Source organism: Artemia franciscana, chromosome 14, assembly GCF_032884065.1.
Source record: "Artemia franciscana chromosome 14, ASM3288406v1, whole genome shotgun sequence".
Taxonomy (NCBI): Eukaryota; Metazoa; Arthropoda; class Branchiopoda; order Anostraca; family Artemiidae; genus Artemia; species Artemia franciscana.
The window spans coordinates 16,199,682-16,212,263 of record NC_088876.1 but is presented as its reverse complement, the minus strand read 5'-3'; the positions used below and the strand labels follow the sequence as shown (position 1 = coordinate 16,212,263).

The 12,582-nt window shown below is 34.5% G+C and overlaps 1 protein-coding gene across 4 annotated transcripts in view; it reads right to left on the bottom strand.

The window, feature by feature from the left end:
* The window catches only part of LOC136035389 (uncharacterized), a 68,687-nt gene that overhangs the window by 29,887 nt on the left and 26,218 nt on the right, over window positions 1–12,582 (bottom strand). For all 4 annotated transcript variants that reach the window (XM_065717161.1, XM_065717163.1, XM_065717162.1 and 1 more), the window contains 2 exons: window positions 9,887–10,077; window positions 4,321–4,486 (listed from right to left, as the gene is read on the bottom strand). In XM_065717161.1, coding sequence (XP_065573233.1) covers window positions 4,321–4,486; window positions 9,887–10,077 — 357 coding nt within the window. The remainder of the gene's footprint in view (window positions 1–4,320; window positions 4,487–9,886; window positions 10,078–12,582) is intronic.

The following is a 12,582-nucleotide window of genomic DNA, read 5'->3' as shown; positions in this document are numbered from 1 at the left end:
GTTCTGGGATGGAGACCCAAGCTTAATTGGGGTGAGGGAAAGGGGCTTTAAGTGCTAACAAAGTCGAGTTTTTTGTTTGGCTCAGCTTAACTTGCGAATGAAGTAATGGATCTCAATGAAAGCCAAGCCAAAGATGCCAAAACCATAAGACGCATATTGTTTGGAGATGAAGACCCTAGCTTAATTAGGGGGGTGGGGCATTTAATTAAGTTCAACTTGCGAGTGGAATGACAGATGTCAATGAAGATTGAACCAATGATGCCTAAGACCATGACAGGCATCAAGTTTTTATATGAAAACCCTAGCTCAAATAGAACGAGGGGGAGTGGGTTTTAAGTGCTGAAAAAAGTCAAGCTTTTTGTTTAATTTATTATAACTTGCGAATGGAGCAACGGATCCAAATGAAAGCTAGACCAAAGATTATTAGGATCAGGGCTCATATTAAGCTCTGATATCACAAACCCTATCTCAAATAGGGTGAGGGGGAGAGGGTTTCAAGTTTTAAGAAAGTCGAGTTTTCCTTCAATTTAGGAGGGCTTATAACTACTTCCATCCATGGTTTGCCCAAAGCCAGGAAATAACCCTTTTCAAAAATAAGCCGTACTGAAGCCAACCTTCAACCAAATATTCCATCCCCAGAGACTAAAATTACCTTGTATAGCACTTGGTATTTGCCAAGTGACATATAGTGATCGCAAATTCTGTTGGTCTGTCGGTCCCAGTTTCGCTAGTTTAGGCACTTCCAGATAAGCTAGGACGATGAAACTTGGCAGGCGTATCAGGGACCAGACCAGTTAAATTAGATGTAGTTGTTTCCCAGATTCGACCATCTGGGGGGAGTGGGGGGACGGCTAATTAAGAAAAATTAGAAAAAATGAAGCTATTTTTACGAACGGGTGATCGGATCTTAATTAAATTTAATGTTTAGAAGAATATCATGTCTCAGAGCTCTTATCTTAAATACCGTCTGGATCAGGTGACATTGAGGGGAGTTGGAGAGGGAAACCTAAAATTTTGGGAAATGCTTAGAATAGAGGGATCGGGATGAAACTTAGTGGGAAAAATAAGCACAAGTCCTAGATACGTAATTGACATAACCAAAACGGATTCACTCTTTTTTGGGGAGTTGGTGGGAGGGCTAATTCTGAAAAATTAGAAAAAATGAGGTATTTTTAACTTACGAAGGAGTGATCAGATCTTGAATTTCATATTTAGAAAAACCTCGTAACTCAGATCTCATGTTTTAGATTCTGATCGGATTCAGTGTCATTGGGGGGATTTTTTTTTTTGGGGGGGGGGACCGCATATCTTGGAAAACGCTTAGAGTGGAGAGATCAGGATGAAACTTGGTGGGAAGAATAAGGACAAGTCCTAGATACGTGATTGACATAACCGAAACGGATCCACTCTCTTCGGGGGAGTTGTAGGGGGTGTTAATCGGAAAAATTATAAAAAATTAGGTATTTTTAACTTAAGAGCGGGTGACCGATCGTGAGGTAATTTTGAATTTGACATTTAGAAGGAACTCATGCATCAGAGCTCTTATTTTAAACCCCGGCGAGTTCTGGTGACATTGGGGGAAAGTTGGAGGGGGAAACCAGAAATCTTAGAAATTGCTTAGAGTGGAGAGATCGGGATGAAACTTGGAGGTGGAATAACTGGTGGGTAGAATAAGCAAATGTCGTAGATACTTGATTGACGAAACTGGACTGGATCCATTCTCTTTGGGGGAGTTAGGAGGGTCCAGTGCTTTGGCAAGTTCGGTGCTTCTGGACGTGCTAGGACGATGAAAATTGGTAGGTGTGTCAGGGACCTGCACAAATTGACTTGATAAAGTTGTTTTCCCGGATTCGAACATCTGGGGGGGCTGAAGGGACAGGATAAATTAAAAAAATTAGGTATTTTTAACTAGCGAGTGAGTGATCAGATCTTAATGAATTTTGATGTTTAAAAGGACCTTGTGTCTCAGAGCTCTTATTTTAAATCCCGACCGGCATTAAGCTTCTGATTATTTTTTTTTAATTAATCTATTGTTTCTTATAATTTTGCTAGAGCTCATGCCATATGAGCTCTTGGTACTTCCGACCTCGTCACAAGTGCCATATGAGCTCTTAGCTCTTGTTTTATTCCTTTTTTCTCGGGAGATTTCCAATTGAGAATGCCAGCTTCTTATCGATGCAATATAGCTATTTTTCACCGGCTTTCAAACGTATTTAAGTATTCAAAATCAAGTCTGTGGCACCACACTCTATTTATTACGAAATGACATGGTTCAAACTTTTAATATTTCGTATATGAAATTTCTAATAAAATTAATTACGAATTTATCTGATTTTATTTATTCTTGGGGAAAAAAATGAAAGATAACCTAGTTCTGTGAAAAGATATTGCCCAAGGACATGCACACAAATTTTATATTGATGAACTCAATTTTCAAGAGGAAGGTCTTCAACCTTCCTCTGTTCAATCAAACAGTATGGGTTAGTGATATGAGTAGGATCTTTCGTAATTTAACATGGAAAGGTGGGAATTGAAAAGTACTTACGCCAAACACAACGCTGTGGCAGGTGAAAACATCAAAAGAGTCTCTAAATAATTAGAAAATTTGCATAAAAAAACTGAAAGATATGACTTTTTTGAGATTTTTTTTTTGAGAAAAAACTGACTTTTTTTCACTAGCGCGAGTTTCCACTCTTATCAGTTACCCCTACTCTTGGAGGAAGATATTAAATTCAACAAAACACCACCAAACACACAAATTACAGAAATTGTCTAAAACCTTGTAAAATTAATGATATAAGAGGTGGTAGACTCCCATCTGGTATTACAGCACAATGTGGCTACATTGTAGCATTTACATTATTTCCTTAACAAGCAGAAGAATCCCGTTTCTTCAATTTACTTGTTGATAATGAATAGCTATCTGCTGTAAAACAATGTGTCTGAACTAAGATTTACCCTTACTACAAGAAAAAGAACCCCTAGGAAAATCACCAAATTTTTAAGATAAATAAAAAAAAAAAAAAATAAGAAGGAAAATTGAAAAAAAAAAACATATACATAAAATAAAAGGCAAATTGAGAACCAAAAAATTCAGGTGAAAACCAAAAGTCATCTATCCATCAACTGTTCGTCACTTCAAAGAAAAACAAGCAAAATCAGGATGACTATGGGGCAAAGACAGTTTTCTTTTTTGTGTAAAAAGAACTTTTTTGCAAGTTAAAATGAATTTTTTCAAAATTAAAAAGAAAACAGTTAAAAAAGGAACAAATTAAAAATGATTTTGCTTGTTTTTCGTACTATATGAAGTGACGAAATGGTTCTTCTTTTACCTTGTATTATTATTATTTAAGAATTAACGACGCTTCTTGTCTACTAAGGTCCCTGCGTCGGCCCTGCAGTGCATTCCTGCAGCGTGATTCGATCTCACGGTCCCGTTTTACCAAGCTAAGGTCAAATCCACTGCGCCACCACGGGACCTTTTACCTTGTATTCTATTCATATGCTGTTTTTTTAAATTTAGTTTAATTTTTTTTCGTTGAAAAATATTTCCGGACGTGGAGTCAAAATATTTGAACCTTTTTTATTACAAAAAATAAATAAAAAAAATTCTGCTTTGGTCACTTTCCGTACTGCTGGTGCATCTTTAATGGCTAAAACAGTACTTGTGTATTATCCTTAACACACTCAAGAAGTGAAGTTAGGTTATCAATAATGAAATATACCAAAATAAGATGAAAATATAGTAATTTAGTAACAAAGCTATGGAAACTACAACAAAGAATTATAGAAAGCAGGCTGCCTAGAACACATTATATTAAATACCTAACCTAAGCCAACCACCTCTATATAATAAATATTTAATTAAAATATTCCTGCAGCGTAGTTTATTTGACGAAAGAATAAGCTATTTATAACTAAATGGGTGTGAAAAACCGGTTTTGATCAGGTCAAACAAAGCAAACTTCTTGAGTGTGTTTGGGCAAATACACGAGTACCACTAAAACTGCAGGTCTATCATCAAGTCGCCAGAAATCTTGACATAAAAAAAACAAACTGTTTCCTATTTAAAGTATAATTTGTGCTTGAAATTAATTGAATTATTTAGCACTAAGAATTCAGAAAGTAAACCATTTAAATAGAATTATTTGAAATTCCATTAGCATGTTCCTCTATAAGCAACAGACTACTGTAAAATTCAGAAACAGATACACCGGTAACAGCACAGTCATAAGCGAGAGCAATTACCTGTTATTCCTTCTGTTAGCCACAGCCATGCTACAAACATGGAGTAAAATATCAGAATCAACATAACCTCACCTGATTGCTGAAGACTTGGTTCATCTATGATTTGATTTCCGTTTTGGTTTAAGGTTTTCGTTTTGGTTTGGTTTAAGCAAGGACAGCCTCTCTTCTCTGTGAGATATGCTGAAATCACCAGTAATGGGAACAGCAAAACGGTTACTAGCCCTTCCCAAACTTCTACCTACGAAAAAAAACTATTAGACACTGATTCTCTTAAAAAAAAAAAAAAAAAAAAAAAAAAAAAAAAAAAAAAAAAAAAAAAAAAAAAAAAAAAAAAAAAAAAAAAACTGGATGTCGTCCATAGTGAATACTGTGGATTTCGTGAATACTTGAATACATGAAAGTACTTGATACTGGGAGACCACGTACGTAACAAATTTGAACTCTTTTAAATAAGAAAAATAGAAAACATTCCTATTATGACCAATCTCTAATTATGTTCGTTATATGTTCGTTATATGTCGTTATGTTCCAGGTTCTAGGTCCGAGAGGTTCCAGGTTCGAACCTTGGCTTTAGCATTAATACTAAAGAAGAAGAAAAACTAAAAAAGGTAAAAACTACAAAAAAACTAAAAAGAAATACTAAAAAAACTAAAAAAGCTAAAAAATAAAAAAAAGTAAAAAACTAAAAACTAAAAAAGAAAAAAAAACTAAAAAAAACTAAAAAGAAAAAAAAACTAATAAAAAAAACTAAAAAAAGGAAAAAAACTGAAAAATAAAGGAGAAAAAGAAAACTAAAAGCCGGGACACAGGGAATATAAATGACGACCGGGACACTCACATACACCATAGCCAATGAATTACACTCACCAAAGTAAGAATAGGTACCAAAGGATCGATGATACTACTATCTAACCGAATAAAAAAAAACAAAAAAAAACAACAAAAAATGTGTAGTAAGATGAAAGCTCGTTGTAAGATGGAGGCTAGACTAGAGGAGCTGTATCCCCATGGGGCAGATTCAGCCCCCTTAGGAAGGCTTGGTTCAGTTTAAAAATTCCAAAAGTAAAGATAAGACATTTCATTTAATGATGCTGAGCTTGTCATTCAAGGGACAGTTCAGTTTTCACTAAAATGTTTTCACTTCAATTTATAGAATCTGCCAATTTGAGATTCAGATAGAAACAGGAGTTATCGGATCTTACTGCAATGTTGGAATTATTTGAACCTGGAACTAATTCCATGACAGCTGTTACATAGAAACACAAGTTATTTCAAGTGAAAGTAAAGAGCCACATCAAAACGTAGAACAAAACGAAATATTTATGGTGCTTTAGTAAAGGCCTTTATGAGTGCAACAAATGCAGTTAAGCGGCAATTACAAGTGTTTAGATGTGGATACATCTATCCACAGGAAAACCGTCTTCTTTATCCCATAAAATTTGATTCTCATGGAACAATTGGTTCAAGTTTTGTCAATTTGTGACGACTGTTCCAAGTTTCTATTCTTCAATTATCAGTTTCAACAGATCTTCAAGTATATGTCTTCAAGTATCTGTTTCAACAGATCTTCAATAATCTGTCAAGTATCCGTCTTCAAGTATCTGTTTCAAGCATCAATCATTCAAGGATAGAGAGGTTAGTGTGTTAAAAGGATCGAAGATCCAGCAACTTGTTAAAGTAATTCATCAAAACAAAGGCAGAATTTCAAAAGAATACTTGATCAGCACTCAAAAACAATACCAAACATTTCACTGAAAATACGTGGGTAGGGGAAAATCCCACCAGAATTGTCAAACAGCTTGGTCATCACTCAAAAACACTACAACACATTTCACTGAAAATACAAGGGCAGAGGTAAATCCCACCAGAATTTTCAAACAACTCTTGAAGAGCTATAAAATAAGCATCATATCACCTTTCTGAGTAGTCGTCTTGATTATTTTACTAAATTATTTTATTATTTAAATTAAATTATTACTAAATTATTTTGCAGCAACAGTCTAAAGCCGTGATTCTCAACGTGGGGAGCAGGCCCCACCGGTGGAACATGAGAATACTTTGGTTGGTCATAGGCAGGGCGTGCACCTTTCGACTAAATAAACCTTAAAGACTCAATTTTAAAAAAAATGTTTTTCACGTGAATTACGTCACACTCCAAAGTGTTTCAAGAGTAAACAAGATATATGATAGTATTGTCATGAAGTTATACATTGTGTAAACAGTGTTGTATTCAGACGATATTTTTCATAAGGATAAAATATGACTAGAAGACGATTCCCAAAAAGATACCAAGTTTGAGACCGTTTAAGCTTTATTCCGCTGAATACACGTAAAATTTGAATAGCAAGATATAAATATCACGAGGGGGGGGATCAAGATTTTAGAGATAGTGAGGTCGGGCATGGCCCAATTTCAGTTGGGAAAAACTAGTCAAAAGCAAATTAATACGCATTATAAACCGTCCAGATATAAATTTCCTCAGACAATTACCCAAGAATTATCATCATCAGCTTTTTATCAATTATTTTTAATCAACCGTGCCTTTCTATATTTACAATCAAACAAAATTAAAATATAGAAAAGCCAATATAACTTTACAATAAGACAATGAATAGAAAAAAAGAAAAAAAAAAAGTTTTTCACTAATAATGATGAAAGTCCAAATTTTTACGCTTCACGTCCGGAACCTTTATAAACGGGAGAAAAGGGGAAAAGTAAGCAAGACAAACAAACCTAACGTTAACAAAACATAGAAAGGAGAGCAGAAAACAAAATCATAGGGTATGTGCGAAACAAAATGAAAAAAAAGAAAGACGCACGTCTTAAAAAACCCCAGCATTTATTTGAGTTAACAAGGTAGGGCGAATTAGGATGCCTTTCTCGTAGTTGATCTAGTATTCTGAAATAGATTAGCAACTGAAATATTTGCCTATTTATTCCATTGTCTAACTGACAAATTGTACCTGTTTCCTATAGCTTTATATCGTTTTAATTGTAAACTTTTTGTGAGACCAAACGATCCAATCGGCACACAAGAAATGCTTGATATACCAATAGACTTGTCCCTAGTTTCATCACAGAGCTTTAACATGGCTATATTAGCATACGATATCGAATGAATTTCTAGCCTATCCATCACAGAAAAATATTTCTAGATTTAATTCTAAGTAAAATATGATAGTTACCATCATCATGTTTGATCGAGACAGCCATTCTAGGAATTGGACCGATTGTAGCCCCTCCTCCTGGCTCAGAGAGCTCGATTTCGAAGACACGGTTGAAATTCCGCTCTGTCATCATAATTTGAATTGGAACACTAATTTTGCCCTATTGAAAAAAATACATCAAGCCTTTTTTTGTTAACGCAAAAGTTTCTCATAACCTAAAGAAGATCGTATCTCCCTTCTCCCTCTCTCCTCATCCTATCTATGATAAAAACAAGTAGCCATAAGGCGTTCAGTTTTTACACGAATAGTAAGCTGATACTAAACATCACATACAAAATTGAAAACTAAGAAAACTGAATGAAATTTATTTATCTTATTAAAATGAATTATACAAAAAATGTCATTTTACAAAATTTTGCAAATATTTTCTCTTTAAATCATTGCAACTAATTTTCCTTCAATCCTTCAAGATAATTTCTATTTAATATCTTCGACAAAACTGTCATTTAATTAATAAAAAAAGATTAAAATACATACATACATAAATACTGAGAAAAACATTAGTCAAGAGAGCGAATTAACTTGACTAAAAATTTTATCTTTAACTTATATTATGTATTATTAATAAAAATCTTATACTCATAAAAACTGAAACGCTACTCCTGAAGGGAGTGAGAAAAATGATGCAACTGAAAATCCTCATGGATTAGTTTGTGCAATTTTTTTTTATGATTTCATTAACATTTAGGCAATTCTATGGGGGGAGGGTTTTTTTGTGAAAAATAAAAGCAGAAATTAAGACGAGGAATTAAACTCAATTTAAAGTGGTACTGTAGATTACAACACTTTAGGTCCTCTTTCATAAGGATTAGAAGATGTATTACAACTTTTATCACGTTTTGACAAAATTCCTTTCCAATGCTACTTTCTAGCAATTCCAGTATTACTGGAATTACTTTCCAGTAATTTCCACATAATTTGCCTGTTACACCTTTGATCTGTTGTTTTGACAAATATTTCTACTTCTCCAGATGTAATTTTAGCAGCTTTTTTTTTTCTTTTTCACAATATCCGGTAATGTTTTACATAATCTGCCTTTTTTACAAGGTTACTCATATGCATTAACAGCTATGTTTTGTTACCGTAATTAAATAAAGAAAAAATAATCTTTTTAACTGAATGTAAGGAGCAACATTAAAACTAAAACGAATAGAAATTATTACGAATATGAGGGGGTCCGCCCCCTCGCCAATACCTCACTCTTTGCGGTAAATTACAAATTGTGTTCCAACTAATTAACAATGACAACCGAATCACAAAAGCCGTTGAATTAGAATATGCATCTCTTTGGAAAGTATTCGTCAGAATTCGTCGTCTCATAGCCTCCTCAGCTTAGCTGTGAAATGGATGTTTTATAAGACAGGGAGAAAATATCTAAATACCAAAACCAGTCTCAAGTTAATCTTAAGATACTTCTTATTGATAGCTCATTCTAGAATTGACCATTGGATATTGAAAGTTTAATTTCCAAAAAAATACAAAATCTGGCTTTTACTGACGTTTTGTATGTGGGATTCTAACTTGTATAATCAAATTAAAAATTTCTCTATCAAACAAAATCATCAAATTGAATTATCAGAATGCACGTTTTAATTCCAAGTCTTTAGGGACAAAACATTACAGTGTTAAATATTAAATTATACTAACAATACACAGATAATGCACAAACTAACAATACACAAATAATTATAAAATACCAATAGACAATGCAAAATTTAGGGAATAAGACTGAAACCTAAGATTTGAACTTTAGTGCAGAAGGGTAGGAGCTTTCCTTTTAGAGAGAGGTATAACTTGGGCGGGATTCTCTTTTCCAGTTTTAACCAGATTTTCTTTTGCTTGTTGTCGTGTTCGAAGGCCTTCCTACCAATCGTCTAAAAAATCAGCGAGAGACACGCCCCCTCCCCTGCCCTTGTAAATGATGTCTTGTTTTGTAATTTTTTTTTCTGTTCCTGGTATTTAAATTAATTTTCAAAAAAACGTCGGTGGTTTAATGTTCAATTTAAGAAAAATGGCTTAAGTTTAAGAAAAAAGGAAGTAGTAGTAGTAGTAGTAGTAGTAGTGGTATTAGTACTAGTTACTTTATAATGTTGTTACTATATAGTTCAATTGAAGAAAAATGGTTTTTCATCAAACAAGTAACAAGTAAAAATCTAAAACAAGTAAACAACAAGTAAACAAAAAGTAAAAATAAAAGAGGTCCAACTTGTAGTCGAAACATCCCTTTCTAAAGAGTCTATTACAAGAATATTAGCCGAAGAGCATGACCCCTTTTTAGCCTCTTAGTATGCACTAAAGTGACAATCATTATTTTTACTTAGTTTTAAGGCAGAGAAAGAAAAAAAAACCTAAGATAAAATATAAAACAACATAAAAACAGAAAAAGAATAGAGAAAAATTAAAGAACTTACTACTTGGTCATGAAAACTGAGGATTTGTTCACCACCCAAAAAATCCGTCCCAGACTCGGCGGTCTGCTGCAGCGACCTGCATCTCACCGAAACGTCGCCGTCATGACCATTTATTCGGTGTACATTTATAATTAAGTTGCTGTTTTCTTGAACGAAAATGAAACGCTCACTGAAAGTGATCATGCCAGGTTCTGAAAAATTAAATAAACAAAAAGTTACAAAAATTTTTAAAATAGAGAATAAATTGAGACTCAAAGATGCCAAATTCATTCAGTCAAGATTTTAGTTTTTTTTTTTTTTTAGATTTCAGCGTCAAAGAGCCTGAATGACGGAGTGTTTCTTTTGCTCAAAAGGATATCCCCTAAAAATAGGACTTTTATCAAAAAACAATAAAATTATTGTAAGCATTAGGTAATAAACATTTCTCAGACGCCAATTTAACAAGGCCCAGACTAGAATCCATTCAAATATAACAGTCCATATACAAACATATTGGGTAACAGTGCTGTCACTTACTTGAAGTAATTTTACTTCAAGTACTACTTCAATAAAAACAGGTTTAGAAAATTAAGAAAATTAAGTTTTCTGTTTAATTTAGTATAACTTGCAAATGTTAATAAATGTTTATAATAGAAGTAAAATTTTCCATTACTTGTACTTAAGTAAAAAATCTAGGGCGTACTTATTACTTGATACTTAAGTAAGATTACGAAATACTTATTGCTTAAGATACTGTTAATGTACTTCTTTTTCAAATTCCAGCTAATTCAGGTATTCAGACGAATCACTATTTGGGTAGTGGAAAATATCCATCAAGATAGGTTTTTGAAATCTGCCTGTCTATCCGCCCGTCTATGCAATCGAGTATAGCAAGAGAACCGCCTGTGAGATTTGAGTTAAAATTCAACTATTTGGATAGAAATTGAGCTTAATTAGGGCGAGGGGGCTTTAAGTGTTAAAAAAAACATGAGTTTTTCATTTAATTCAGTGTAACTTGCAAATGGAGAGATGAATTTCGATGAAAATTGAATAAAGATGCCTAAGGGTATGATATGCATTGAGTTCTGGGATGGAGACCCAAGCTTAATTGGGGTGAGGGAAAGGGGCTTTAAGTGCTAACAAAGTCGAGTTTTTTGTTTGGCTCAGCTTAACTTGCGAATGAAGTAATGGATCTCAATGAAAGCCAAGCCAAAGATGCCAAAACCATAAGACGCATATTGTTTGGAGATGAAGACCCTAGCTTAATTAGGGGGGTGGGGCATTTAATTAAGTTCAACTTGCGAGTGGAATGACAGATGTCAATGAAGATTGAACCAATGATGCCTAAGACCATGACAGGCATCAAGTTTTTATATGAAAACCCTAGCTCAAATAGAACGAGGGGGAGTGGGTTTTAAGTGCTGAAAAAAGTCAAGCTTTTTGTTTAATTTATTATAACTTGCGAATGGAGCAACGGATCCAAATGAAAGCTAGACCAAAGATTATTAGGATCAGGGCTCATATTAAGCTCTGATATCACAAACCCTATCTCAAATAGGGTGAGGGGGAGAGGGTTTCAAGTTTTAAGAAAGTCGAGTTTTCCTTCAATTTAGGAGGGCTTATAACTACTTCCATCCATGGTTTGCCCAAAGCCAGGAAATAACCCTTTTCAAAAATAAGCCGTACTGAAGCCAACCTTCAACCAAATATTCCATCCCCAGAGACTAAAATTACCTTGTATAGCACTTGGTATTTGCCAAGTGACATATAGTGATCGCAAATTCTGTTGGTCTGTCGGTCCCAGTTTCGCTAGTTTAGGCACTTCCAGATAAGCTAGGACGATGAAACTTGGCAGGCGTATCAGGGACCAGACCAGTTAAATTAGATGTAGTTGTTTCCCAGATTCGACCATCTGGGGGGAGTGGGGGGACGGCTAATTAAGAAAAATTAGAAAAAATGAAGCTATTTTTACGAACGGGTGATCGGATCTTAATTAAATTTAATGTTTAGAAGAATATCATGTCTCAGAGCTCTTATCTTAAATACCGTCTGGATCAGGTGACATTGAGGGGAGTTGGAGAGGGAAACCTAAAATTTTGGGAAATGCTTAGAATAGAGGGATCGGGATGAAACTTAGTGGGAAAAATAAGCACAAGTCCTAGATACGTAATTGACATAACCAAAACGGATTCACTCTTTTTTGGGGAGTTGGTGGGAGGGCTAATTCTGAAAAATTAGAAAAAATGAGGTATTTTTAACTTACGAAGGAGTGATCAGATCTTGAATTTCATATTTAGAAAAACCTCGTAACTCAGATCTCATGTTTTAGATTCTGATCGGATTCAGTGTCATTGGGGGGATTTTTTTTTGGGGGGGGGGGACCGCATATCTTGGAAAACGCTTAGAGTGGAGAGATCAGGATGAAACTTGGTGGGAAGAATAAGGACAAGTCCTAGATACGTGATTGACATAACCGAAACGGATCCACTCTCTTCGGGGGAGTTGTAGGGGGTGTTAATCGGAAAAATTATAAAAAATTAGGTATTTTTAACTTAAGAGCGGGTGACCGATCGTGAGGTAATTTTGAATTTGACATTTAGAAGGAACTCATGCATCAGAGCTCTTATTTTAAACCCCGGCGAGTTCTGGTGACATTGGGGGAAAGTTGGAGGGGGAAACCAGAAATCTTAGAAATTGCTTAGAGTGGAGAGATCGGG